General features: G+C 35.4%; 1 protein-coding gene across 6 annotated transcripts in view; it reads left to right on the forward strand.

Annotated features, from left to right (window-relative positions):
- Positions 1-26,998, forward strand: part of LOC128015742 (mitogen-activated protein kinase kinase kinase kinase 4) — a 395,708-nt gene that overhangs the window by 214,870 nt on the left and 153,840 nt on the right. For 4 of the 6 annotated variants that reach the window (XM_052599872.1, XM_052600194.1, XM_052600275.1 and 1 more), the window contains 14 exons: positions 5,482-5,585; positions 5,701-5,843; positions 16,037-16,134; positions 16,658-16,830; positions 16,926-17,043; positions 17,311-17,544; positions 20,048-20,165; positions 21,272-21,427; positions 21,537-21,680; positions 21,784-21,918; positions 22,010-22,110; positions 22,935-23,084; positions 23,567-23,726; positions 26,517-26,656. In XM_052599872.1, the coding sequence (XP_052455832.1) occupies positions 5,482-5,585; positions 5,701-5,843; positions 16,037-16,134; positions 16,658-16,830; positions 16,926-17,043; positions 17,311-17,544; positions 20,048-20,165; positions 21,272-21,427; positions 21,537-21,680; positions 21,784-21,918; positions 22,010-22,110; positions 22,935-23,084; positions 23,567-23,726; positions 26,517-26,656 (1,974 nt within the window). The remainder of the gene's footprint in view (positions 1-5,481; positions 5,586-5,700; positions 5,844-16,036; positions 16,135-16,657; positions 16,831-16,925; positions 17,044-17,310; positions 17,545-20,047; positions 20,166-21,271; positions 21,428-21,536; positions 21,681-21,783; positions 21,919-22,009; positions 22,111-22,934; positions 23,085-23,566; positions 23,727-26,516; positions 26,657-26,998) is intronic. The other 2 variants (XM_052599965.1, XM_052600112.1) reach the window with 1 other exon arrangement.

Here is a 26,998-nt window from a genome sequence, read left to right on the forward strand (position 1 = left end):
TCTGTGATCAGTTACTCTCCTTCATGTCATTCCATACCAATATATATTTTTTTCCTTTTCAAAAGTGCAATGAACATATTTTAATGAAACCTGTGACATTTCTGTCCCTCCATTCAAAGTCCATTCAACCAAAACTTTCAAGCTTAAAACAATTTCTAAAGACATCATAGAAGAATGAATATGAATTGAGTGCTTTAATCCAAGTCTCCTAAAAAGACACAAACACTTTGTATGATGAACACATTTTACTCATACTTTTATTCTAATCTATACAGTATAATAATAATGGAAGCTCAAATGTGTTTGCTGCACAAGACGTCCCCTTGGAATTATAAGGTTCTATCTGACATTTTTGTCAAAATTGAGTTATTCACATATTTATTCTGTGACAACTTATTTACATTATGTGATGTTTTTTTTAAGTTGTATACATTTTGAGATTTTTTTATTGAAAAAACAAAAAGGTTCTATCTACAGAAGTCTATGGAACACAAAAACTTTGAAGCTCAATATCTCAAAACTGCTCAGAACGCAGACAGAACCTTATAATTCCAAGGGGACGAAGAGTCACCAAGCTTTATTCTCAAAGGTCACACAAGCAAGTTTTAGTGTTTAGAAATGTGGAAACCACTCATTTCATCACACCATCTCCTGACTGCATTATTATTTGTAAGATAAGGGCTTTATGGAGAGGGTGTATACATGGTTATAAGTATAACATTTTACATTTTATATTTCATTAATTTAGGGAAATTAACAAGTGTCTCAGCCCTCAAGGGACTATTTGGCCAACAAGCTTATTCCTGCTTGATAAGCCAATTTTTTTATTGCCAATACCCAACCCTACTAATGAAGATCTGTATACTGTAATATATGTTTAAATTTGAAACATATTTCCAACCTTTAACTTTTTAACTGTCACTCACATTTTTGAACTTAGACTTGAAAGTGCATGATCAAAAACCTAAATTTGTATAAAAAATGACTGAAAACATTTTGTAACATGATTGTGATGTACAATTTTCATGGTAATGCAATGTTTAAATTTAAAATGGTTTTCAAAGAATGAATTTTGAGATTTTAAGTTTTCAAGTGATAAATAATTTCTGATGACTTCTAAAGTGTGATAGAGAAAAAAAGCAACAGTCCTGTTATGATGTAGGTTTTAAATTAATCTATTACTTTTACTACATAATCTTTAACAAAAACGATTGGTAAAATATATATTTAGGAGTCTTAGACCTTTCCAACGATATATAGTTTGTCATGATTAGATTAGGATTTTATTGTAATATAGTGACGTAAACGTAGGTGGCCCACAGAGGGGCCAGGTGACAGTTAACTTAAATTAAGTTGACTGTAAGTAATATACAGTATTGAGCATTTAGTAGTTGAGTATTGTGCATTTTTATTTAGAGCTATTTTTTAATAGTTGTTTAATGATTTTAATGGAACTGGAATTGGAACCGGAACCATTAGGTGGAACCAGAAAATTTCTAACAATTTCCAACCCCAGTACTTATCCCTATACGTAGAATACGCAATAATTGATGGATGGACATCTATGCCCATGGATAATACATCAGAATCTGGCGCAGAGAAAAGAAAATGCCCCTACCAAGTCCTGAATACATGGACAGTAAATTAACATAGTTTCCAGAAGGCCAACAATTGACTAAATGTGTTTTTTTTTTTTTTTTTTTTTTTTTTTGGTATTGTTGAGAAGTGAATTGGTGGGTTTTCGTTAAATGTGAGCCAAAATAATCACAATTCAAAGTATAACTACTTCAGTCTGTGTGCATAGAATTTATTTAATACATGAGTTCCACAATTTGAGTTGAATTACTGAAATAAATTAACTATTCCTCGACATTCAAATTGTATCTTCTCAATTAATTTTATCTATAACAGTTCACTGGAATATTAAAAGTGATATTGTCAATATATAATAAAATGCTTTTTGAGTTATAAGATTTTTTAATAATACTGCTATGTCATAATTATTCAACCCCTATTCAACATTGCTGTTTTTAAATCACTTATTTGCATGGTGGGGAATAAAACACAATTAAGCTTTTAGAAACTCTATTAAAAACTGAATTAGCTTGAGCTGTTACACATACAGTTAGCCCATGAATGTGTTGAAGTTAAATAGCAAAAATGTCAATAGAGATCTCACAAAAGCTAAAGAGAATAAATATAGTAGTACTTTAGAAAGGCTAAGGCTATATGAAGATTTCCAAGACATTGAAAGTTCCTAGAGACACAGCTCTCAGCCTTATTCCTTAGCTTAAAGTGTGTTTTACCAGAAAATCTTTGAGGTTGTGGAAGAAAAAGCACAATATCATCAAATGTTTAATCAGAGCAACTGAGAAAAATCTGCAATGTTAAGCCAAAGACTTGCAATATGACCTGATGAAAGGAGGAAAACCATTTCAAAGCAGTGTGTGAGAAGATCACTAGACAAGTATTGCCTTCTTGTAGACATCAGAATACCACTCTTGATCAAGAAGAACAAAGGACAACTTGAACTTGATAAAATTCATGTGTGTAGACTTGTGGAGCTCTGGAGGAATGTTATATGGAGTGATGTGACCAAACTGGAACCGTGGATCAGCGGTATGTTTGCTGCAAAAAAGGCAAAGCTCATAAGCAGAAGAACACCATCTCCATCCTCAAACTTGGAGGTTGATCAGTCCTGTTATGGGGTTTCTTTACTGTAGAAGGAAGTGGAAATCATGACTGTATGAAGGACATCATGGATTCTTTAAAGTGTCAGGCCAATTTGACAAGAATTGTGATGCCTTTGGTGCAAAGACTGAAGCTGATGATCAATGGACTTTCATGCAGGCCAGTCATGCCAAAGTACACATCCAAATCTACTTCTGCTTGGTTCAGGGATCTGTCATATAATGTACTTGAGTGACCTGTTCAGTCTCCAGGCTTAATTCTTATTTCAAATATCTGGTTGAATTTGAAGAAAGTAGTGGAAATGTGAAAACCAAAGATTATCAGTGACCTGAAAGCTTTTTCAGGTGTGGAATGGGCCAAAACTGTAGTAGAGAGGTGACAGAAGCTTCTAAACACATACAGACAGCGTTTATTGGAGATTTTAAAGAATAAAAGATTCTGCACAAAGGGAGTTGAATAATTTTGAACATGTTCGAATTTTATCATGATTCATCAATGTTCCATTCTCAGAATCACTCAAAAGTGTATTAACAAACTTTCTCTAATACTTTACTGATGCCTTTGTTAAATTAATTTCATAAAATGTTGTTCTCCACAGCAAATTGTCTTGCAAGTCAAGGGGGTTGAATGATTTTGATTGCAACTGTATATACCGTATTTTCCTCACTATAAGGCGCACTGGATTATAATGCGCACCTTCAATGAATGGCCTATTTTAGAACTGTTTTCATATATAGGGCGCACCGGATTATATGGCGCATAGAATAGAAGATACTGCAGTCAAACGTTTGACTGGGTTTGCGTTATGCATCCACTAGATATAGATATAAAGCGCTCCGGATTAAGTCGTTTTTTGACAAAATTGAAGGCTTTTAAGCGTGCCTTATAGTGCAGAAAATACGGTATATATACTGTATATTTGCGTGTGTGTGTGTTTTTTTTTTTTTTTTTTTTTTTTTTATGGTTACGAATTACAGCTTAGGAAAAATAAAAGAAATCAGTATCTTAAAAAATTTGAATATTCAATTTTGAGCTTGATTAGTTTGATTATTTTTTTGTATAAATAATGGGTGCTTAGTTTAGAACATGCAACCACAGTAATGAGAAAGACTACTGACTTGGCAATGGTCCAGAAGACAATCATCAACAACCTCCACAAGGAGGGTAAGCCACAGAAAGTCATTGCTGAAAGGGGCTGGCTGTTCACAGAATGCTGTCTCAAAATATATTCATAGAAAGTTGACTGGAAGGAAAAAGTTTGGTAGGAAAAGGTGCACAAGCAACAGGGATGACCACAGCCTTGGGAGGATTGTCAGGAAAAGCCAATTCAAGAACTTTGGAGAGCTTCACAAGGAGTGGACAAAATCCATAGTCAGTGCTTCAAGAACCACCACACGCAGATGTCTTCAGGAAAAGGACTACAGCTATCACATTCCTAGAACCAAGCCACTCCTGAACCAGTAAAAAAAAAAAAATGTCAGAAGCATTTCTGTCTGGAGAAAGTCTGGAGATGCACAGAATCCAAAGTCCAGTGTGAAGTGTCCAAAGTCAGTGGTGATTTAAGGTGCCGTGACGTCTGCTTGTGTTGGTCCATTATGTTTTATCAAGTCCAAAGTCAATGCAGCCATCTACCATGAGATTTTGGAGCACTTTTTGCTTTCATCTGCTGACCAGCTTTATGGAGATACTGATTTAATTTTGCAGCAGGACTTTAGCACCTGCCCACAGTGCCAAAACCACTTTCAAGTGGTTTGCTGACCATATTACTGTGCTTGATTAGCCAGTCAACTCAACTCACCTGACATGAACCTCTCAGAGAATATATTAGGTATTGTGAAGAGGAAGATAAGCAACATCTGACAAACAACACAGAAGAGCTGAAGGACACTAACAAAACATCATGGGATTCAGTGACGCCTCAGCAGTGCTGATCGCCTCCATGCCATGCCGCAATGAAGCAATAATTCATGCAGAAGGAGACCCATACGATTATTGGGTGCATAATTGAACCTGCTTTTGGAGATCTTGAACATTTCTGTTTTGTAAATCTTTTTTTTTTTTTGATCTTTGAGAAAATAATTCTCATTTGTTGAGATACTGAAATTGTAATTTTCCTAAGCTGTAAGTCATAACCATAACCATCAGAATTAAAACAAAAAACTCTTGAAATATTTCAGTTTGTGTGCAACTAATCTATAATATAAGAAAGTTTGCTTTTTTTGAATTAAATTACAAAAAAAATAAAAATAAATAAAATTACTTTTTTTAAATAAAACTTTTCCATCATATTCAATTTTTTTTAGTTGCACCTTTGTTGGTATCAGTGATACCTTCAGTCAAAAACAAATATAAAAAATATACTGTATGTTGTTTCTACTTTAATTTGAAGATTGAAAGTGAAATTATTAATTTAATGTAAATTAATGTAAACGTATATTTAAAAACTTTTTTTGTTAGGTGGGAATAATCTTGATTTCAGTAAAATGTGCAATTATTATAATAATTATTATTTTTCAAGTCAGTTTATAGCCCAAGTATAGTTTTAGAATTTTAAACAAGAATACACTGTAAAAACCTGATTTAGTTTTACCATAAAATTTTCTTGCTATTAAAATAGCCACAGAATCTGGCATGGTCTTAACAAATAAAATTTTCTCCACCTTTTAAAACTGCTTGATCTCTAATTGTGCTACTTTTTTTTTTTTTTTTTTTTTTTTTTTTGCTATAAAATGAAATGTAATATAATATGTATTTAATATTGACAAGATCCTCTTCTTACTTTCCTGCAAGGTGCCAGTAAGAACAACTTCTAGATCTCCTGTGTTATCCCGTCGAGATTCTCCACTACAGACTGGGATGCATAACAACCAAACTGGACAGAGGAATGCTGGAATGTGTGATCTTTAACATAATTTATACATAGAATATTCACCTCTGACTCTGTACATGTAAAAGTTTATATTTCTCAGGAAAATGTCAGTAATTTTGTCTTTTGAACTCTCTTCCCAGTAGTAACATGGAGCCACGTCTGCTGTGGGAGCGGGTTGAACAGCTCTCATCTAGACCAGGTAGTGGGAGTTCGTCTGGCTCCAGTAACTCCAGTTCTCAAACTGGATCACAGGCCAGCACAGGGGAGATGTTCAGGGCTCGTTGTGAGTATTATTATTATTATTATTATTATTATTATTATTATTAACACACTGAAATTCAAACTAATATAAAACTCTTTAGAAGGGTGTCCAAATATGTTCCTGAAGTACCACTGTGAAATGATTATGTATAACACTTTTGAAATCTTTTACTATATTGCACTATTAGAGTTGCTGAGATTAATCATGAAAATAGATATTATATTTTTGTAAAATATAAAATAATTAATGGCATTATATTTTTAACTACTGCCGGTGCTTCAAAGGTTGCAGCTCTGAGCATTGTAGCCAATCACAGTCATGTCTCTTGTGCACATGAATGCAGTTGTCTCACCACTGCAACTCAGTTTTTGCAGTCTCAAAAAAACATTGACCATAACTAACACAGTGCAAACACAATGTAAATTAAAGCTACAAGCAGCGATGAACGGGCCCTCGCACCCGTGCTCACCGGCAGCTAGTGGCTTTAGTAAAATGGTGAACGTTTAGAAATATGCATTTAAAGTCATAAATATGAGTGACATATATCAAAGTAAATTCAATATTTGTCAATCTTCCTGTTGTCAGCAGGTGGCGCTACCATTATAATGGAATATTGGCCTTCAGATATGTTCAGGCCAGGACTCTTATCGAACATGTGAAGATTGAACATTTTATGCCTGAGTTACAAAAACTTCTCTTGCTGTGGCGAGACATCAAACTTTGTCATGGAGCCATGGACATGCCCTTTAACATAAACTCAAGATCTACACAATTTAACATTACACAGGCACAACTTTAGATTAGACTGACCACAAAAAATACATTAATGTCAAAATATTTATAGAAGTTTGTCGCAGCGTAAATTGTCACTTCTTGTTGTCAGCAGGTGGCGCTATGACTATAACTGAATATTGGCATGTAGATCAGTTAAGGGCAGAAGTCTTATCTAACATGTGAAGTTTGGGGGAATATTGGACATTTTATGCCTGAGTTATAACATCTTTTATTCCCATGGCGAGACATCGAACTTCGTCACGGCGCCATGGACACACCTTTTAATGAAAACTCAAGATCTTCACAACTGAACATCACACAGGCCTTTAGATTAGACTGACCACAAAAAAGACATTGATGTCATAAAATTTCTAGGAGTAGTTCGTCGCAGTGTAAAATGTCACTTCCTGTTGCCAGTAGGTGGTGCTATGACTATAACTGAATATGGGCATGTCAATCTGTTCAGGTTCGGAGTCTTATCAAACATGTGAAGTTTGGGGCATATTGGACATTTTATGTCTGAGTTATAATAAATTCATTTTTCATGGCGAATCATCAAAAGTCGCTAGACCGCCACGTACACGCTCCTCAACGAAAACTCAAGGTCTTCGCAATTTAACATCGCAAAGGCCTTTATATTAGGCATACCAAATTTGGTGTTGATCTGAATAAATCTCTAGGAGGAGTTTGTTAAAATACAACGCATGGAAATGACAAAAATGGCACAAAATTTGCTCATAATATTAAAAATAACCGACTTCCTGTTGGGTTTAGAATTTTGCTCCAGGAGTCTTTTTTGTAGGTATTGGTGTGTTACAAGTGTATGCCAATTTTCGTGCATGTACGTGAAACATAGCTGGAAGGCTGTTGTTTTTTTTTTTAGTATAGGTGGCGCTGTCAAGCCATTTTGCCACACCCTCTTCTGAATCCTATATCAAACGAAAATTTTCATAATTTTAATAAGAAACATAGTAGATACAAGAGGGTCCTCACACCATCGTTGCTCGGGCCCTAATAAGAGGTTCATTGTGCAGTGTAGACAGTCATAGATAGATATGTGGCTACTCTGTACAATTTCTGGATCACAGCCTTTTTATTTGTGAATAATAATATCTTAAACCCCATCAGGGGTATCCCCTGAATGACATGGGAATACAAAGAGTAAAAATACTAGTAATAATACACCATATAGCTTCCCAAAAATAACTACACTTTGAACACTAACAAAATATATGTGCATGATGTGCTGTGCAGGCAGTCTTGTGCTGATGTATTCTTCTCTTATCATGTAATAATGCGGACGTTGAAAGTGAGTCATTTTGACAGCTTAGGTCCAATAAAATAAGTTTCACCAATTATATATTAAGTTCTGAAAAGGTCAGTATGTTTTTACATGACCTCTTAAATGTTACAGATGCAGTGTGTAGATTTTAGCGGCATCTAGCGGTAATGTCGCAAATTGCAATAAACGGATTAGCACCTCCCCTGTCCCCTTGAGATACTACGGTTGTCGACACAGGACAAAGATGTCATTATCTGAGACAGCAGAGAGTAGCTAGTGAAGCGTTTAGGTTTCTTTACAAAGATAAATTAGGAAATTAGGGGTGACACTGAATAGTCGATAAATCGATGCTTTGATTCGAGGAGTCTGATTCGACTACCAATCTAACGGTCGGATATTCGCGGGGTGTTATTAATTATTCCATTTTGACTATATGGGGGAGCTCAAATGTCTGATTTCACATAGAACTACCGGTTTTCTCCCTATAAGTTACAGCCTATTGTGATAAATTATCAAATTTATATTTTAAAGTGTGTGAATAAATCCAACCAACCCTATAGATTTATGTTTCACTTTCCATAATACGTGACCGACAGTAGAGCATCTTGGCGGCAGGGATTTTTAAACTTTACCAAGACTCAAACTGACACCGGCAGAGACTGGATTTTTTAGAACAGGTAGGGTACAAGTGATTTCAAAACATTTCAGCCGGTGTATGTATATTGTGGATATTATTTACCTGATATAAGATGCATTTGGTTTTGAGTCAAGCGCTTCATTGTAGTACTAAGATGATATCTCTAAAGCGCACAGCGCGAGCAGGTCAAACTACAATGCAGAATATTAGTAACTATGACTGGGACTGTTATGATATAGATACTATTATAATGAGAAGACTATTATGCTAAAATGCTATGAATTTTTAGAGTTTAGATGACGTGATGCTGCACATTGTTTCGTGAAGGATGCATCCACAAAAGGAGTTCATTCAGAGCACCGCAGATATGTTCATGTGCATTCAGGCCCTTTTTGCAAATACCCTATAAGTCTTAATATAAACGTTATGTTGTGTAAATAACGAAGCATATTCTGTATGAAATTATGAGTTGAATCCCATTGATTAAAAAATTGCTATCAAATGCTTCACTCTACTGGTCATCTTCAGTGCGCGCAGCTCAAAACAGAAATGCAGAACTGCTAACGTTTTAGGCTAACGTTATAATGAGAGCAGTATTGTAAAAAAAAAATAAAAATAAATAAAATTGTAAATTGTTATGGTTTCTAGCTATCTGTTAATCAAAACATAAAACATTATTTACCCCGTTTATCTGCAAGGTGTTCATTACACATTTTCTCTGTGTGTAAACATCAGTAATTATGTAAGTCGAATGTCTGACTTGACTCTTGTTAATGTATTTTGTCCCACCCCCAAACATATGATTCGAAAATCAGTCGAAAGATTCGAAAATTCCAATTCGACTGAAAATCCTTAGTCGGGGACAACCCTAGAAATACATAAGTATTTGGTAAACTGATATGTTATGTTACGATGCAAAAGGCATTTAACCTGTGAATGATCAAGTTACCCATTTGTCTGCACAGTAACAAAGCAGTACCAACAAAGTTGTATATACTCAATTTATGCAAATTCTGAAAGTTACCATTATTGGTAAATTTGAGGGCGCACGATCCTATTAAATTAAATTACAATCCAAATTAATTATTTTTCTACTTCAGCAAGGAAAATGTTTTACTTCTCTGTGATTATGCCTAAATCTTGTAGCTAAAGCTATCAAACAACAGATTTCACCTGACATGCCTAAAGTTGGCCCTTCTTCTAAGAATGACCTCTGCTTCAGACCCCCAGTGTATGTAGATAGAAATGGCTTGTTCTAAGGTAATTGAAACATAACAGTGAATTTTCTAAGGTTTATTTTACACCACCGAAAACATAGTTCTGTGTGTTACATAGCATCTCTAACAGATTCAGAAAAATATTTCACATTACACGTTTAAAAGGGAAAATGTGATTTCTCAATTCTTGATCCCTTTTAGATAAAAAAAAAATCTCCATAACTTGTTTGATTATTTAAAAGGAGTTGTCATTAACTATTTTCACAGTGATCTGAGGCAGCTATTATTCTTGTTGACCCAGTCAAGTGATTAAATTACATATTAATTTGCATAACTTCATTCTCACATCTGCCGCTGCTAGTTCTGGGATTCTGTATGTCAGTCTAAAAATTCATAAATCAATAACTGATTTTGATAATTTTGGTAACATTTCTGTTGTGAATACCAGACATTGTGAGTTAAAAATTACACCTGAGATTCAGAGCCAAATTTCACAGTAGTAAAAATGACTTTAGAAATATAGCAGCAGCAGTTTGGCTCCTATTGTTAAATTGTACCATATTTTCCGCACTATAAGGCGCACTTGATTATAAGGCGCACCTTCAATGAATAGCCTAATTTAGAACTGTTTTCATATATAGGGCGCACCGGATTATAAGGCGCATAGAATAGAAGATACTGCAGTCAAACGTTTGACTGGGTTTGCGTTATGCATCCACTAGATGGAGCTGTGCTAAAGGGAATGTCAACATTTTGACAGAGCGCCTTCATCCATATACAAGAAAATTAAAGGCTTTTAGGTGCGCTTTATAGTGTGGAAAATACGGTACACATTTTCAATGGTTTCAAAAACCAAATGTGGGTCACTTTGCATTCATCTGATACTTATTTTATTTAATGAACAATGTCTGAAGAACAAATAATATTGAAAGTGGGATTTGTTTCAGACATGTAGTTACAGTACTGCATATTTGAACTCTTGGTAGCTTCAGAAGCTGTTAAAATAAGCAAAATCCCTTTTTCAAAATAATCCTGAAACTGTTTCAAATATAGAATCTTATAAATACACACTGGGAGTAGGGCTGGGCGATATATCTAACTATATGATCATGCGCATCTAGTCAGTAAATCTGGTTCCGTGATTACAGCTAAATCGCCATCACCTGCTTTTGAACAGAGCAGCATTTAATAGACAAAGCCGTAGATTGCTGACAAGCTACGCAATATTGCGTTCATTATCAAAGGCGATTCATCTGCAATAATGAAACGCGATATTGCGTAGCTTGTCAGCGATCTACGGCTCTGTCTATTAAATGCCATTCCAATTATAAGCAGGTGATGGCGGTTTTAGCGGTGATCACGGAAGCAACTTTACTGATTAGATGTGCATGATCATATCATTAGATATATCACCCAGCCCTAACTGGGAGCAAGTTAATGCACCTCAACTTGACAATTATTTCAAGTCAAGAAGTAAACAAGTTACAAGTCAAGTTTCATTGTTTATTCTTTAAACATTTATCTTTAAATAGTAAATATCAGCTACATACAAAGTGAGCGTTATTTGGTTTTTGACTACAGAGAAAGGGTAATTTTCAACCATTTGGACCTGCAACTGCATTGATGTGCTATGTAACATACAAAACTATGTTTTCAGTGTTGTAAATAAACCTTACAAAATTCACTGTTATGTTTCAGTTACCTTTGAATAAGCCATTTCTATCAACATACACCACAGGTCTGAAGCAGAGGTCATTCTTAGAAGAAGGGCCAACTTTAGGTCCGGTGAAATCTGTTGTTTAACAGCTTTAGCTACAAGATAGCATAATCACAGAGAAGTAAAAATTTTTCCTTGCTGAAGTAGAAAAATAATTAATTTGGATTGTAATTTAATTTAATAGGATCGTGCACCCTTCAATTTACCAATAATGGTAACTTTCAGAATTTGCATAAATGGAGTGTAACTTCTTTGTTGGTACTGCTTTGTTACTGTGCAGACAAATGGGTAACTTGATCATATATATAAGGTCTGGATTTCATGGCAGCTTTATTTGGCCAAGGCCCACCCATGAGGCTGTTTGACCGTTATGTCCAGCAACCAATCACAGTTCGTTTCGTTCATCATCACTTTTCGAGGCGTGGAAATGTAGCCACAATAACAGACCGGTGTGTAAGACTCTCAGACATATTTTTATTCTATGCAGCAAACTTTACATTTTTTACATACTTTTGAAAATCCAGCGTTTAGTTAATCCTGATAAGTGCTTGACGTCACGGTTGTAAACACAAAAGCTTTCTTCTTTCGTGAAGGGGTTTGTGTCACGGTGTCTGGTCTGTATTTCCCAGGGTTTCCACTAGTGGTCTCACTTCCCCATAGGCACCTCACCGCAGACACTTCATTTGCCACAAAGCCATCTCCCTTCATCACCGTAATTTCACACCTGTTATTTGCACTCAGGTGCTTTCACTTTCATCATCATTATCCTGTCTATTTAAACCTGTCTGTTTTCTCTCTGTCTCATGGAGTCCTTAATTTCCGTCACCCAGTTTCCTCACGTTCAATGTGTTTTCTGGTATCTTGTTTTTTGGTGTGTTCTCTCTGTTTCCTTCTATGGACCTGGCCCTCTGTCCCTCCCCTTTATCCTCCGCCGGTCCTCCTCCCTCCTGGTTTCTTTGTTGTTGTTTCGTTTTTGTTTTTGACACTTCCTGTCTCTGTTTTCCTCTGTAGACCTGGCCCTCCGTCCCTTCCCCTGATGCTCCACCAGTCCATCTCCCTCCTGGTCTCTTTGTTTTTTGAACTTCCTGTCTCTCTTTCCCTCCATGGACCTGGCCCTCCATCCCTCCCCCTGATCCTCCGCTGGTCCATCTCCCTCCTGGTCTCCTTGTTTTTGTTTTTTGCACTTCCTGTCTCTGTTTCCCTCTGTTGCCTGGCCCTCCATCCCTCCCCCTGGTCCTCCGTCGGTCCACCTTGGTTTGTTCTTGTGTTCGGGTGGAGCATCTGGTAGCTGCTCTGTAGAGGAGTGGGTAATGTCACGGTGTCTGGTCTGTGTTTCCCCGGGTGTCCACTAGTGGTCTCACTTCCCCATAGGCACCTCACCGCAGGCACTTCATTTCCCACAAAGCCTTGTCCCTTCATCACCGTAATTGCACACCTGTTAATTGCACTCAGGTGCCTTCACTTTCATTTTCATTATCCTGTCTATTTAAACCTGTCTGTTTTCTCTCTGTGTCATTGAGTCCTTAATTTCCGTCACACAGTTTCCTCGCGTTCCTTGTGTTTTCTAGTTTCTTGTTTCCTGTTTGTTTTGTTCCGGACTGATTTCATGATTTTGACCCCCTGCTTGTTTTGGATTTAGATTTTTGGATTACCCAATAAACATTGCTCTTGGATCTCTCATCTCCAGTTTCCGATCGTAACAGTTTTGGCACCACCATATTATTGTTTCTATGCAGAACGTGAAGGACACAACACACACGTATCGCGGAAGTTCTGTAGAATTCAACCAATCCAATAACAACTTCGACATTCCTGAAGTGTTTCCACCTTTGTGTCTCATACAGTCATGCCCAAAAATAACGGCACCCTTGGTAAATATGATCAAAGAAGGCTGTGAAAATTAATCTGCATTGTTAATCCTTTTGATCTTTTATTTTAAAAATTCACAAAAATCTAAACATTCATTGGATAATAAGAATTTAAAATGGGGGGAAACATCATTATGAAATAAATGTTTTCTCTAATACACATTGGCCACAATTACACCCTTTTATTGAATTATTTTTTTAAAACCTCCATTTGCCAGTTTAACAGCTCAAAATGTTCTCCTATAATGCCTGATGAGGTTAGAGAACACCTGACAAGAGATCAGAGACCCTTTCTTCATCCAGAATCACTTCAGACCCTTTAGTTTCCCAGCTCCATGTTGGTGTTTCTGCTCTTCAGTCCAAGACACTCATTTTCTATAGGGTGCAGGTCAGGGAACTGGAATGGCCATAGCAGAAGCTTGGTTTTAGTGCCCAGTGACCCATTTTTGTGTTGTTTTTGAGGTTTTAGTTTGGATTATTATACAGTTGGATGATCCAAACATGGTCCATTATAAGATTTCTAACGGAGTCAGTCACTTTTTTGTCTGTTGGTATTTGATAGAATCAAAGATTACATTACATTACATTTATTCATTTAGCAGACGCTTTTATCCAAAGCGACTTACAAATGAGGACAGTGGAGGCAATCAAAAACAACAAAAAGAGCAATGATATATAAGTGTTATAAAAGTCTCAGCTAGGTTAACACAGTACACGTAGCATGGGCTATTAAATAATATAATAAATAAAAATAAAACAGATAGAATAAAAAAAAGAATAGAGCAAGCTATTGTTAGAGGTCTTTACACACACAAAAAAGATGCCATGTATCTAAACAAGATGTCCAGGACATCCAGCAGGAATATAGGCCCACATAAAAAAATAAGCAGTATATTTCATTGTACACATGGGGTACTTTTTATCCCATCACCCATCTTGAGTGTCTGCTGCTAAAAAGCAAAGTTTCATCTGACCATAGAAGCCAGTCCCATTTGAAGTTCCAGTCGTGCCTGATAAATAAATATGCTGGAGATTTGTTTTTGGATGAGCTAGGAGAATTTTTCTTGAAACCCTCCTAAACAATATGTGGTGATGTAGGTGCTGTTTGGCCATTTTTTTTAAGGTTTTCTGACCCCAAGACTCAACTATTTTCTGCAATTCTCCAGCTGTGGTCCTCGGAGAGTCTTTAGCCACTCAAACTGACCTCCTTACCATGCATTAGGAAGATATAGACACATGTCCTCTTAAAGGCAGTTTCGTAACATTTTCTGTGGATTAGAAATTCTTAATTATTGCCCTGATGGTGAGAATGGGAATTTTCACTGCTGAAGCTCTTTTCTTATAGCCACTTCACTAATTTGTGAAGCTCCATTATCTTTTACTGCACATCAGAAATTTATTCTTTGTTTTTTCTCATTGTGATGGATGATTAAGGGAATTTGGGCTTTGGTTTCCCCCCATTTATGCTTCTGTGAAACAGGAAGCAATGGCTGGATAATTTCATGTTCATAATCACCCTGGAGTACTCAAAATTGTCAATATGAATGGAAATATACTTCAGAGTGTCCTTAATTGTGGCCAATGTGTATTAGAGAAAAACATTTATTTCATAATGATATTTACCCGCATTTTAAATGTTTATTATCCAATGAAAGTTTAGGTTTTTGTGCATTTTTTTAAATAAAAGATCAAAAGGATTAACAATGCAGATTAATTTTCACAGCCACATTTGATCATATTTACCAAGGGTGCCCTTATTTTCGGGCATGACTGTATGCATCAAACGTTTGCCAACGGTCCGTGGGTGTGACGTCTGAGACTGAGACTTCTGGGATTGAACCATGTAGGCCCTTTGGAAATGAACCAGAATGTAAAATCATACTGAGGTATATTTAATACTACTTGAGTTTCAGGCACGCAAACTTTGGAAAAATTATATATATGGCAAAAAGACCGGTGTGAGCTATGCAATTGTTTTGATAGAGGGAAACATGATACATTTCTAGTCTCAACATTATTTGTTCTCCAGACATTTCTCTTTAAAAGAAAAAAGAATCGGGTGTATGTAAAGTGACTTTTATTTTAATTTTTATTTTATTTCATTTTATTTATTTTTTATAAACCACTGACTCCTGGAGCCATATTGAGACCCCTTCAATATATCTATGTAACTGAACCATATATGGCCTTAAAAATGAAGATACCAAAATAAAAGTTTGTTAAAACCCAAAATCTAAAAGTGTATTAAGAGATTTTTAATACTTCTTGAGTAACAGACATCCAAACTTTGAAGAAAAATTTTAAAGTATTTAAAAGTCCTATTTTTGAATGGTCACAAATGGCATAATATGCATCAAAAGATTGCATTAGGGTACTAAAGTCAACTAATTTTATCAATAGACCAACCAATCTATGTGTGAAAATATCACAACGCTGCCATCTTTCTGAAGTAATTTTTACCTCCCCTTAATTTGGCTCTGTATCGCAGATGAAAATTGTAGTTTTGACCCACCTTAACAAAATAGTGGAATTTGTTTCTGGAATTTAGTTTATTTGTCATTGACTGAACCAAATAAAATGAAATTTTGTATAAGACACATCTCTGTCATGAGCTTTTTTAACAAACAGTGGGGATCAAATTGACTTTGGCAAAAAGTGATCTGGACATGTCCCACTCATCTCCCTGAAAATGACTCTTGTGCACTATCACTCTCTGCAGCCTCTTCAAAGTCTGAGGGTTCACCAGTGCAGCTGCCAGAGATTGCTGGGAATAAGTCTGGAAAGAAGAAAGAGTTTGTAAGACCAACTAGACATGCTGTAAGTAATTGTTTTGGAATTTTATGGATTGTCCCTGGTGTTCTTCAACATGATCATCTTCCCCATCAATCAGTCAATTCCTCTGACAATTTAAACTAGGTTGACATGATGAGTTGGATGACAATTTTGCTTTGTCCGCACATATTGTATTGTGATATTTTATTTTACTGCACTTGGATCTTTTTGAATAGCTGTACATTTTCTGTTTACACCACTCCTTATAATTTTAATACACGTTTAATTTAAAGCTTTTTATTTTTTGCGATACATATGTCAAGTTGCTGTGCATAGATGTTGATTTGCTGCCTTTTTTTCTTACTTTTTTTTTACTGTTACAGTGATGAATCTTTATGCCTTATCAACATTCCTGAATTGCAACCATATTGCATTAAGTTATTGACTTGCTGAGTACTCTACAAATTATTATTGTAATAGATACAACTTTTCAGTGTGAAAGAGAAGAATCAATTTAGGAGTGTTGTTGACAAAGACCCTTACATGCAGACTTTTCCCACATCTCCAGGATCTTACTGCTCTGGCCAAGGAGCTGCGTGCAGTGGAGGATGTGCGACCTCGTCATAAGGTGACAGATTACTCCTCGTCGAGTGAAGATTTAGATTCAGATGTAGATGATGATGTGGTGGAGCTGGAGCAGGGTGATGTATCCACTTCAGGAGCAGAGGAATCAAGGCCATGGCATGTGACACAGTCCAATTAATTAAAATACTACTCAGCAAACCATATAGAACACCAAAAATATTTTAAGGATGATTTTTTTTCTCCCTCTCCAGCTCATCAAAATTGAATAATGAAAAAGAGTTGGCGAAAACCATGCTTGTTCATGATGAATCAGAGAGTGATCCAGCCGCAACCACACCTAGCAAAGATCTAACTTTAATCGTTAGACAGGTATTGTAAAAAATATTTTTTCTTAATTCATCTCAATTTCATTTCACATATTATATTATATCATATATTTTGTCATCATGTGTTCCAAGGTGTTTTTTTTTTTTTTTTCCAGTCCTTTGATTTTATTTATTTATTGGCACAAGACAAATGAGTAAAATACAGTTTTTAAGCTGATAACTTCTGCAGAATTCAGCATTCCTTCCCTCAGGGCCTTGTTCTCTTTTTTTGCATAAGTTCATACTGAACTGTCCCTGTTCTTGGTTCCAGAGCATAGCTGAGAGAAAGCAGTTGCGTCCCATTCCTGAGTCCATTCTGGATCCAGGTTTGGGCTCATCACACAGTCAAAGTCACCAGGAGAGAAACTGCTATGCAGGCCGCATTCACCTGTTGCCTGATCTCATCCAGCAGAGCCATCACTCCACATCATCCTCCCCCTCATCCAGTCATGACAGCCCATCCATGTCCCCCCAGATCCCCATGGACATGTTGATAGTCAGTGAGGTATGTCCCCTGCCCGTTGCACTGAATTCTGCTTCTAACAAAACCATAATGTTTTTGAGGCCATAGCACGTAAAGGCCTCTTCGCACCAAACGCAAGAAATCTTAAGCCGTTGGTCAATTCATATCAAGAGCAAAATGAATATCAGCTTTTCATTCAGCAGATATGGTGCACAACAGACCTTTTATCAGTGAAGTACATTTTGATTGAGAGCTTTTTAAAAGCCCGAACCCGTTTACAGCCCGACATTATTAGAATGTGGGCATGCACACAGCTATTTTGCCTTTTGTCAAGAATGAGTAATTCATACACGTTTTAACAATTTATTCATGAATAATGTTGGCTCTAGGCCAGCTCTAACAATTCAGCACGCTAAATAGGCCTAGGCATAGGCACATTTAGCCTATAAATAGGCCAACGCACCAATAAAAACAAGTCTTTCTTAACAAATTAAATTAAGATAAATTTAAAATGAAGATGGGTATTTGGCAAAAAAGAAAAAGCTAAAAAGTAAAAAGTTAAGATAAAAGCTCTGCCGAATTTGCTTCGCCACTAGCAGCTGAAATTTCATTAAAAAAAAGAATGCCAACATTAGCCTATATAACCTGTCTACATTTTGCATTTAAGACTCGATTAATATTTAGTCATAATTTGAAAAACCTTTACTCACCAAGATAAGGCTACATGTTTTTGTGGAGGAAAATTATTGAATCGACTTTAGATGGTTTCAGCGCATTCCTGTGCTCAATGATGGTGCGTCCAGCAATATAACCCCATGGCTCATTAGGCCTATTCTCATTATAAACATCGTCAAAACTTTTCCACACCTCAGACTTTGCTTTAGTTGATGGTGCAACCAAAACGTAATCACCAGAGCATACATTTTTGCATCTTTCTCACGCTAATGGAAACACATCACATGACCGCTCATTTACTTCACAAACCAGAGCGCAAGCCCGAACCCGGCCTGAGCCCATGTAAAATGATATAAATTAAGCCCGAACCCCACAGGCAAAGATCTTCAGCTCTATCTGGAACTAAGGAAAGTACTAGAGATGTTATAACAATTGGAAAATCTGATTAAAAAAAATACATCCAAATAAAATAAATTGTTTTATATATTTAAAAAAATACAAATGTATCAAAAATAAATTTGACCCAAAACAAGCTGGACAGCAGTGATCAATGTACATACTGTACACATACAAATTGCAGAAACTTGCCCTGAGCATGTGTTAAGCTGTGTGTGGCTATTTTCTGTCCTGTTTCTCTCACTCGTAAAACCAACACGGAAGTGACTTAAACTCCAATTCATCGACAGGCCGTTGTAGACTGGCTCCAAAATGGAGTCAGTCCCATAGACTCCCCATGTTAAAATGCCCAACTTTTTTTTTTACAGCCTGGTACAAAAAGTGGTTTCAGTCTATAAAGTGGCTTATTCTGATATTGTCCTTTCAGGACATGCCCACCCCCAAACCCCCCATTTATCTAATTTAATTCACAAAGGAATTCCAGAAAGGATATAAGTGATAGGAGTTGGCATTTCCCGTATGTCACCATTCCATATAATTTAAGCCCTGCAGTAGGGGTGGGCAATATAGCCTCAAAATTATATCACGTTATTTCAAAAATATTTGCGATGAGGAAATACAATTAAAAAAAACATGTAACAATGTATTATTGGCGATTGCAGCTGGCAGGCAGCAGCATTTTTTTTTTCAATGTGCTACTGTCATTGATGACAGACTACCTAATTGTTATAAGGTGGCAGCAGCAGCTGTGTGTTCGATTTGAAGCAGACTGATTGGTGCACTGGGCCATAGCTGGGTTTTGCGGGGCTCCAGCGCAGATTGTACTGCTGGGCCCTGTTTGAAATTGTTGTGCGTGCTAGGGAATATATGTCAGCCATACGTCATTGCATCTTTATATCATTGCTGTGACACTTTTTTTTTTTTTTTTTTTTACATGTAAAAATGTATACCAGCATTATCATGGATGTATGATATGGCACAACCCTACCCTGCAGTACCTCAAATGCCCACTGAAGTATTGTATAATATTATATAGTATGTAAAAAGTTATTTTCTCACTAATCTAGATCTGGTTTGGTCTTAAAAAAAAAATAAAAAATTTTTAAGGTCAAGAACAACAAACAAATGCATGTGGATCTCAATATTTCTTTATATATATAATTAAAATTATATATCTTTATAAATAACTTAATATTTACTCTTTACGTTCTGAACTGTTGTCATACTTTATTTCATCTTTAACCTAACTTTTATGCCATCTGTACTTTCCATTTAGTTACTAGTATATCTTGTTTGGTTTTGAATTTACATAAATTACATCAGTTACATTAAAATTCATGTTAAGTTTATATATTAGGGACTTGATTTTATCTTATTTTGTGAGTTGCCAGTTTCAACATGTTATTTGAGAAGCTCAGACGCATCACTTTAAATTGTTCTACCCTGTTTTTGTCTTATTTTTGTCCTATTTCAGACACAGTCTGCCAGCAACACACTTCAAAAACACAATTCTTCTTCCTCTTTTACCCCATTTATTGACCCACGTCTTCTACAGATTTCCCCTTCCAGTGGCAGTTCCCTCAACAACATGGGTAAGTCATTCTGAAGTCATGGGCAAGTATTTCTTCAAGACTTGTAATGTTACATTATTTATTGTGGCAACAATATGTTTCTTTAAATATAAATTCAGCGATATTGAATATTCTGGGGTATGCAAAAAAAAAAAAAAAAAAAAAAAAAAAAATATATATATATATATATATATATATATATATTTAACTAATTGAGTAGATAATTGGTGACTCGAGCTACAAATTATTTCAAACTGTTTCTGTCCTATTTGGTGTATCGGTTCATCCAGTTAGCTAAAAAGAACTGGTTAAAAAAATCAGACATCACTACTCGAGTCTCACGTGGAGCAGAAATGAAAAAAGAAGAGGCACAGCTTGCTGTTAAATGATGAAGTGTTGTATGACCAAAACTCTGTCTTGCCCTGTGATGTCCGCTATGGATTATTCAGTTTCTCTATTATTTTACTTATGCTATTGTAACATAGACCTACTGTATCTGAAAAAAAAAAACATGTTTACTGTTTTACACTTGTATCTTTGTTCTTATTTTTTAATATCAAAGATAAAATGACAAAAAAAAAAACAATATTGTGATGTATATAAGCCTTATTATATCTTATTTAATGAAATTAGTATATAAAACTACTTTATCATATCGCCTAATACTAATCATATGTATTTAGCATTTGTAGCCAGCGTTTTATCTTTTTTTTATGTATTTTTAAATTCATAATACATATACCGTATTTTCCGCACTATATAAGTCGCACCTAAAAGCCTTTTTATTTTCTAAAAAAATGACAATGCGCCTTATAATCCGGAGTGCCTTATATATGGATCAAGACGCTCTGTCAAAATGTTGACATTCTCTTTAGCACAGCTCCATCTAGTGGATGCATAACGCAAACCCAGTCAAACGTTTGACTGCAGTATCTTCTATTCTATGCGCCTTATAATCCGGTGCGCTCTATATATGAAAACAGTTCTAAAATAGGCCATTCATTGAAGGTGCGCTTTATAATTTGGTGCGCCTTATAGTGCGGAAAATACGGTATGTTTAAATTCTTGATTAATTAATTTTAGCTAAATTTAAATCACAAGCTGATTGTATGATTGTGTTTTCTCAGCAGGCTTTAGTAATGAAGGACGTCTGCAGGACCCATGCCGCAAGGGCTCTGTGGTGAATGTAAACCCTGTAAACACTCGCCCACAGAGTGACACACCAGAAATACGCAAATACAAAAAGAGGTTCAACTCTGAGATTCTGTGTGCTGCACTTTGGGGTATGTATCACACAATAATAGCCCACTGAAAGTAGGACATGTGGTTACAGAAAATAAACACCTTATTATTAATTTTATCACTCTCTCTTTCTATTATTTCCTTGTGTAGGAGTAAATCTGTTGGTAGGAACTGAAAGTGGCCTCATGCTTCTTGATCGTAGTGGGCAGGGGAAAGTTTATCCACTCATTAACAGACGTCGTTTTCAACAAATGGATGTTCTTGAAGGCCTTAATATTCTAGTGACAATATCAGGTTAAAGAATATATGACTGACTTGTCAGAGCATGTTTAATTTCTTGCTCTTTCTTTTAGCTAATATTTTAATTCTCTTGTTTGTAATTTTAACCCTTTTATAGGAAAGAAGAACAAACTGCGAGTTTATTATCTGTCATGGCTTAGGAACAAAATTCTGCATAATGACCCTGAGGTGGAAAAAAAACAGGGTTGGACTACAGTGGGGGAGCTGGAAGGATGTGTGCACTACAAAGTCGGTAAGTTTCCAGCTGTCAGGCATGGTTTGCACAACAGAAATCTGTAAAATGCAATTAATTATTATTTTTATTTTTTTTGGTCACTTTTTAGTTAAATATGAAAGAATCAAGTTCTTGGTTATTGCCTTGAAAAATTTAGTGGAAGTGTATGCTTGGGCACCAAAGCCATACCACAAGTTTATGGCCTTTAAGGTGAGTGCAATACCCAACATACTCAAATCACACCATTTTCCCACCTAATTCAATGTATACGTCTCTTCACACTGAAGGTGTAAAAACAATTAATAACAGCAATACACCACTGACACAAAAGGACACAAGGACAAAAACTTAATTTCTGAATTGAATCAACATTAAACTATATTAAGCTGAATAACAATACTATCGTCTTTTTAGAACTGCTTTACAATTGAATTTATTTTTATAACTGACAACATTGCACCACTGACACTGCTGTCATTTCAAAATTGAAGAATTGTATAACTCTAACTCTGAAGTTGCTTTCAACAAATAATTTGTATTGTACAGTGAAACCAAAATTCATACCTTTATCATTTCACACATTATCGGAGTATATTCACTACTAGTTTAGAAAATGATAATAAAATATTACAAGAACTCAGAGTTAAACTGTGTCAGAACAAATTCATCTTGATAATGTCAGATAACACTTAAGCAAAACATGGTCAGGTTAAAGTGTCTGAATAATTTTTGGTCCCAGATTTGTATCAATATTACAGGTAGTCCACTGTATGAAGAATTTTGGGGTATAATATCAAAGTTTACTTTATTTTGCTATCCTCACTTGCATAAATAAACTATAGTGTCCTGCACTCACTAGTAAAAAATTTAATAAAAACAAAAATATGTCTGAATAATTTTTGGTTTTAATGTATAAAGTGCTATAGAAATAAAGCTGACTTGACATTGAATTGTAGGTTGTAGTAATAAAAAATGTAAAGTTTTTTTAATCATTGTGGTTGCTTCTTAACTGACATTACTATCTTGTTTTGTAGTCATTTGGAGACCTGGTCCACAAGCCTCTCTTAGTTGATCTGACTGTGGAAGAGGGTCAAAGATTAAAGGTCATTTATGGCTCCAGCTCTGGTTTTCATGCTGTAGATGTGGATTCAGGGGCAGTTTATGACATCTACCTTCCCACACATGTAAGCTCTTTTAGGACTTTGACTACTGAATTTAGGGCTAGACAATATATTGAACGACTTGATCATATGCATCTCGTCAGTAAAGCCGGTTCTGTGGTAAGTGGTAAATCCCCATCACATGCTTTCAAAATGGAGCGGCAGTTAATACACAGAGCCGTAGTTCACTGATAAACTATGCTATATTGAGTTTATTATCGAAGGCGATTGATTTTCAATAATGAACTCGATATAGCATAGCTTATCCGTGTAAATTGGCTCTGCGTATTAACTGCCGAATCACAGAACCGGTTTAAAGATGAGATGCACATGATCATATCATTCGATATTTTGTCCAGCCCTAAATTAATTAAATTTTGTCAGATGCTCTTTTTTATTCCAGCTTTTATCATTGTGATCTGTACTATTTTAAATATGTTGAAGGACAGATCATACTTGCAGTAATCATTTTAATCAAATACTTAAACACTTTTTCTTTTTCTCAGATTCAAACGAATATTCAGACCCACGCCATCATCATCCTCCCGAACACAGAAGGCGTTGAGCTATTGGTGTGCTATGAGGATGAAGGCGTGTATGTAAACACTTATGGGAGGATCACAAAAGACGTGGTGCTGCAGTGGGGTGAGATGCCCACCTCTGTGGGTAAGTTGAATTTTTGTGGAGGGTTTATATTCCACTTAAAATGACAGAATACATGTTTTTTGTTTTCCCTAGAGGAAAACAAGAGTCTAGTGGTGAATAAAGTACATTTGCTTGAGTACCGCTACCCTAATGAAATATCAAATAGTAACTTTACACACCATCAGTCAAACGGGAGACTTGCTCTATCTGAAACATTAAACCAATAAGATGTGATGGCGTACAGATTCCTGTTCAGTTCACAGTTTCTGACATAATCTAAGGTCTTGTTTACACTGCAGGTCTCAATGTCAAATTTGGATTTGTTGCATATATCCAGTTTTTTTGGGCTGTTCGTTTACACGTTTTTTTCAGTTGTGACCCTATCTGATTCATGTGTTTACACTCACCATATCATCTGAAACAACGCATGTGCAATGTTTCAGATGATATGGCGAGTGTAAACACATTTACCGGCTGGCTCAATGTGCTTCCTCCTGAGAATAATGTGACCTTTGCTGACAAAATGAGTTACAATGAGCAAAACATTTATTTAATAAAATAAGATAACCAAACCCATTTAAAGTAGATAGAGCCAGGTCCTCCGTCTTTTCTTATTATTAATTATTATATTAATAATCACACAATACAGATATTGTTATTTTATTTTATCTTTGCTATTATAAATAAGAAAAGATGCACAAACAAATAGCATAGAAACAAAAATGCATTACCTTTATCATTTTTTATCTAAACTAAAGCATTCATGTATGAAAAACAAATAATCAAATGTAAAAATAACTTAAGAATGTTCATTACAAATTAATTTATTATTAATACAAAAAAGCATTTCAAGAAGTGAACTTTTCTTTTATTGTTAGATTAATTGATACATGATACAGATGTCCTATACTGTAATGCACGGATGTACTTTACTATGTTACACTTCAGATGTTTTTCCCCAACAGTTCCCCAAGTGTTCACTTTTGACAGAAAAGTGTGTGTGTGTGTGTGTGTGCGTGGGTGGGTGTGTGTGTGTGCGTGTGTGTGTGTGTGTGTGTGTGTGTGTGAACCTGCCTCAGCGCGTCTCTCTACAAACGTGTGTTTAGTTAAATAGTGATTTTACCCCCTTGTTGCTAAGCTATTTTATTAATAAAAGTTGCAGGGCAGAGTTCACAACAAGTTGGTGTCCTCCTAAATGTTTGTATGTGTGCGCAGAGTGATCTCCGATTTCACAGTTCCAGTTTCTCAGACCACATGTAAAATCATATGAATTATTATAAAAATTATTAAAATGAATACCTATGGATGACAGGTGATTACAATAATATTTCATCTTATTACCCCCAATTTTAACAGTTTCCCCTTTGGGATAAATACAGTTAATAGTCTTATATTAATCATATTTAATTAACACTGTTATTTATTATCCCTTTTACAGTATTATTCATGAGTCAAAAACCGACAAGATTTTCTTTTTTCAAAAGGGAAATACTGAAATGGATGTTTACAGAGCAGAGGTCACCTTTTAAAATTTAAATTAGAGAGATGGACTTTTATTTTGTCTTTATTATTATTTTGTTGTGCGGTATTATTGGTTACGGTGTTATTTCGGTTTCAGAAGGAAGCAATAAATAACACTTTATCTAAAGATTTTTCGTGTGACTTTATACACTAATAATTTTGTGAAATGAATCGATGCATAATAATGGTCATAATTGTAAAACCGTGATTATTTCTCAGACAATAATCGTACCAACAAAATCTATAATTGTTGCATCCCTAGTCAGAAGCCCCGTTATATGCACACCCTTCGAATGACACCAGCACCAGAAGCATGCAGAGAAAAGGTAATGTAAAATGGTAAAAGTTAAAATGTACAAAGATAATTTTAGATGTCTTATTACTAAGTGGAGCATTTTTTCAAGTGTTTATTTATATATATTATTTATATGCAAATTTACAGTAATTTTGCCAACACGGGTCACATATGATGTCAGAGACCGCAGAGAAGTACCAAATTGTTTCAGTTTTAATGGCATACAGAATGCAATGCCTCACAAAATCCGATCTGCCTGTTTACATGGCAGTTGCATTGGCATTTATCTGATTTATATTTGATTTATTTCCACATATGAATGAGGCCTGAAACCGATCTCGAAATATCCGAATGCATGCTTCCCCCCCCCCCCCTGTTTACACTATCATAGAACAGATCTGATCTGTGTCACATATGAGCAAAAGAAAACCAGAATTGGGACTGGATTAACTGGAATTGTAAACAAGGCCTAAATGCTTGAGTCTGCTGACAAACAGGAGAAATGGAAGAGTAATGTTTGCGTTTTCAATGTGTCTTGTTTAAATAGCTTGTTTGCATCTCTGTACAGCCTTCAGAAGGATTCCAGCATCAGGAACAAGTGGATGGTTTATTTTTAATAGTTGCCAGGTTGACAGCAGCTCTCCACGGTATACGTGTGTGTGTCTATACTTGAGGACCAAATGTCCTCATGTTGTGAAATACTTTGACAACCCAATAGTGTGGTCATTTTACTGTTCTTCATAAGTAAAAAAGGATTATAAATCAGCCAAAAGATGTTTTTTTTTTTTTTTTAATATATCATTCAGAATATATTCTGTGATAAATTAAGGGTTATGGGTTGGTGTAGATGATAATGATGGAAATATCATTAACCATGCAATGTCCTTACAAACAAACATCTGATGTGTATTTGTTTTTTTCTTTGTTTTCTTTATCTGTTTTTGACTATTTCAGCAATATATCAATTAATTGAACTCTTCTGCATCTTTTTGTAGCTTACATCAGATCAAACCAGATCATGGGCTGGGGGGAGAAAGCTATCGAGATTCGTTCTGTGGAGACTGGTCACCTGGATGGTGTGTTCATGCACAAGAGGGCACAACAGTTGAAGTTTCTCTGTGAAAGAAATGACAAGGTTAGAAAATTCACACAAAATGAGGCAAAAAAAATATTATGGCATATTTTATGGAACCAAAATTCAGCATCCAACTCACTTTCATGTCATTCCAAACCTTTATGACTTGTCTATTTTACAGTGCAGAAAGATAAGAATGTCTGCCACAGATATTCTTGTTATACCAATGTCACATTAAAATAGCAACATTTTCCTGACAGATACAAATAGACTATAATGGAAAATTTACAGCTCATTCAAACTTGCAGACAAAGAATATTTGTGGCTCAGCCTTTTTATACCACAGAGCATTTCATAAAAAAAAAAAAAAAAAAAAATATATATATATATATAATTATTATT

The sequence above is a fragment of the Carassius gibelio genome, chromosome A1, assembly GCF_023724105.1.
Source record: "Carassius gibelio isolate Cgi1373 ecotype wild population from Czech Republic chromosome A1, carGib1.2-hapl.c, whole genome shotgun sequence".
NCBI classification, from domain to species: Eukaryota; Metazoa; Chordata; class Actinopteri; order Cypriniformes; family Cyprinidae; genus Carassius; species Carassius gibelio.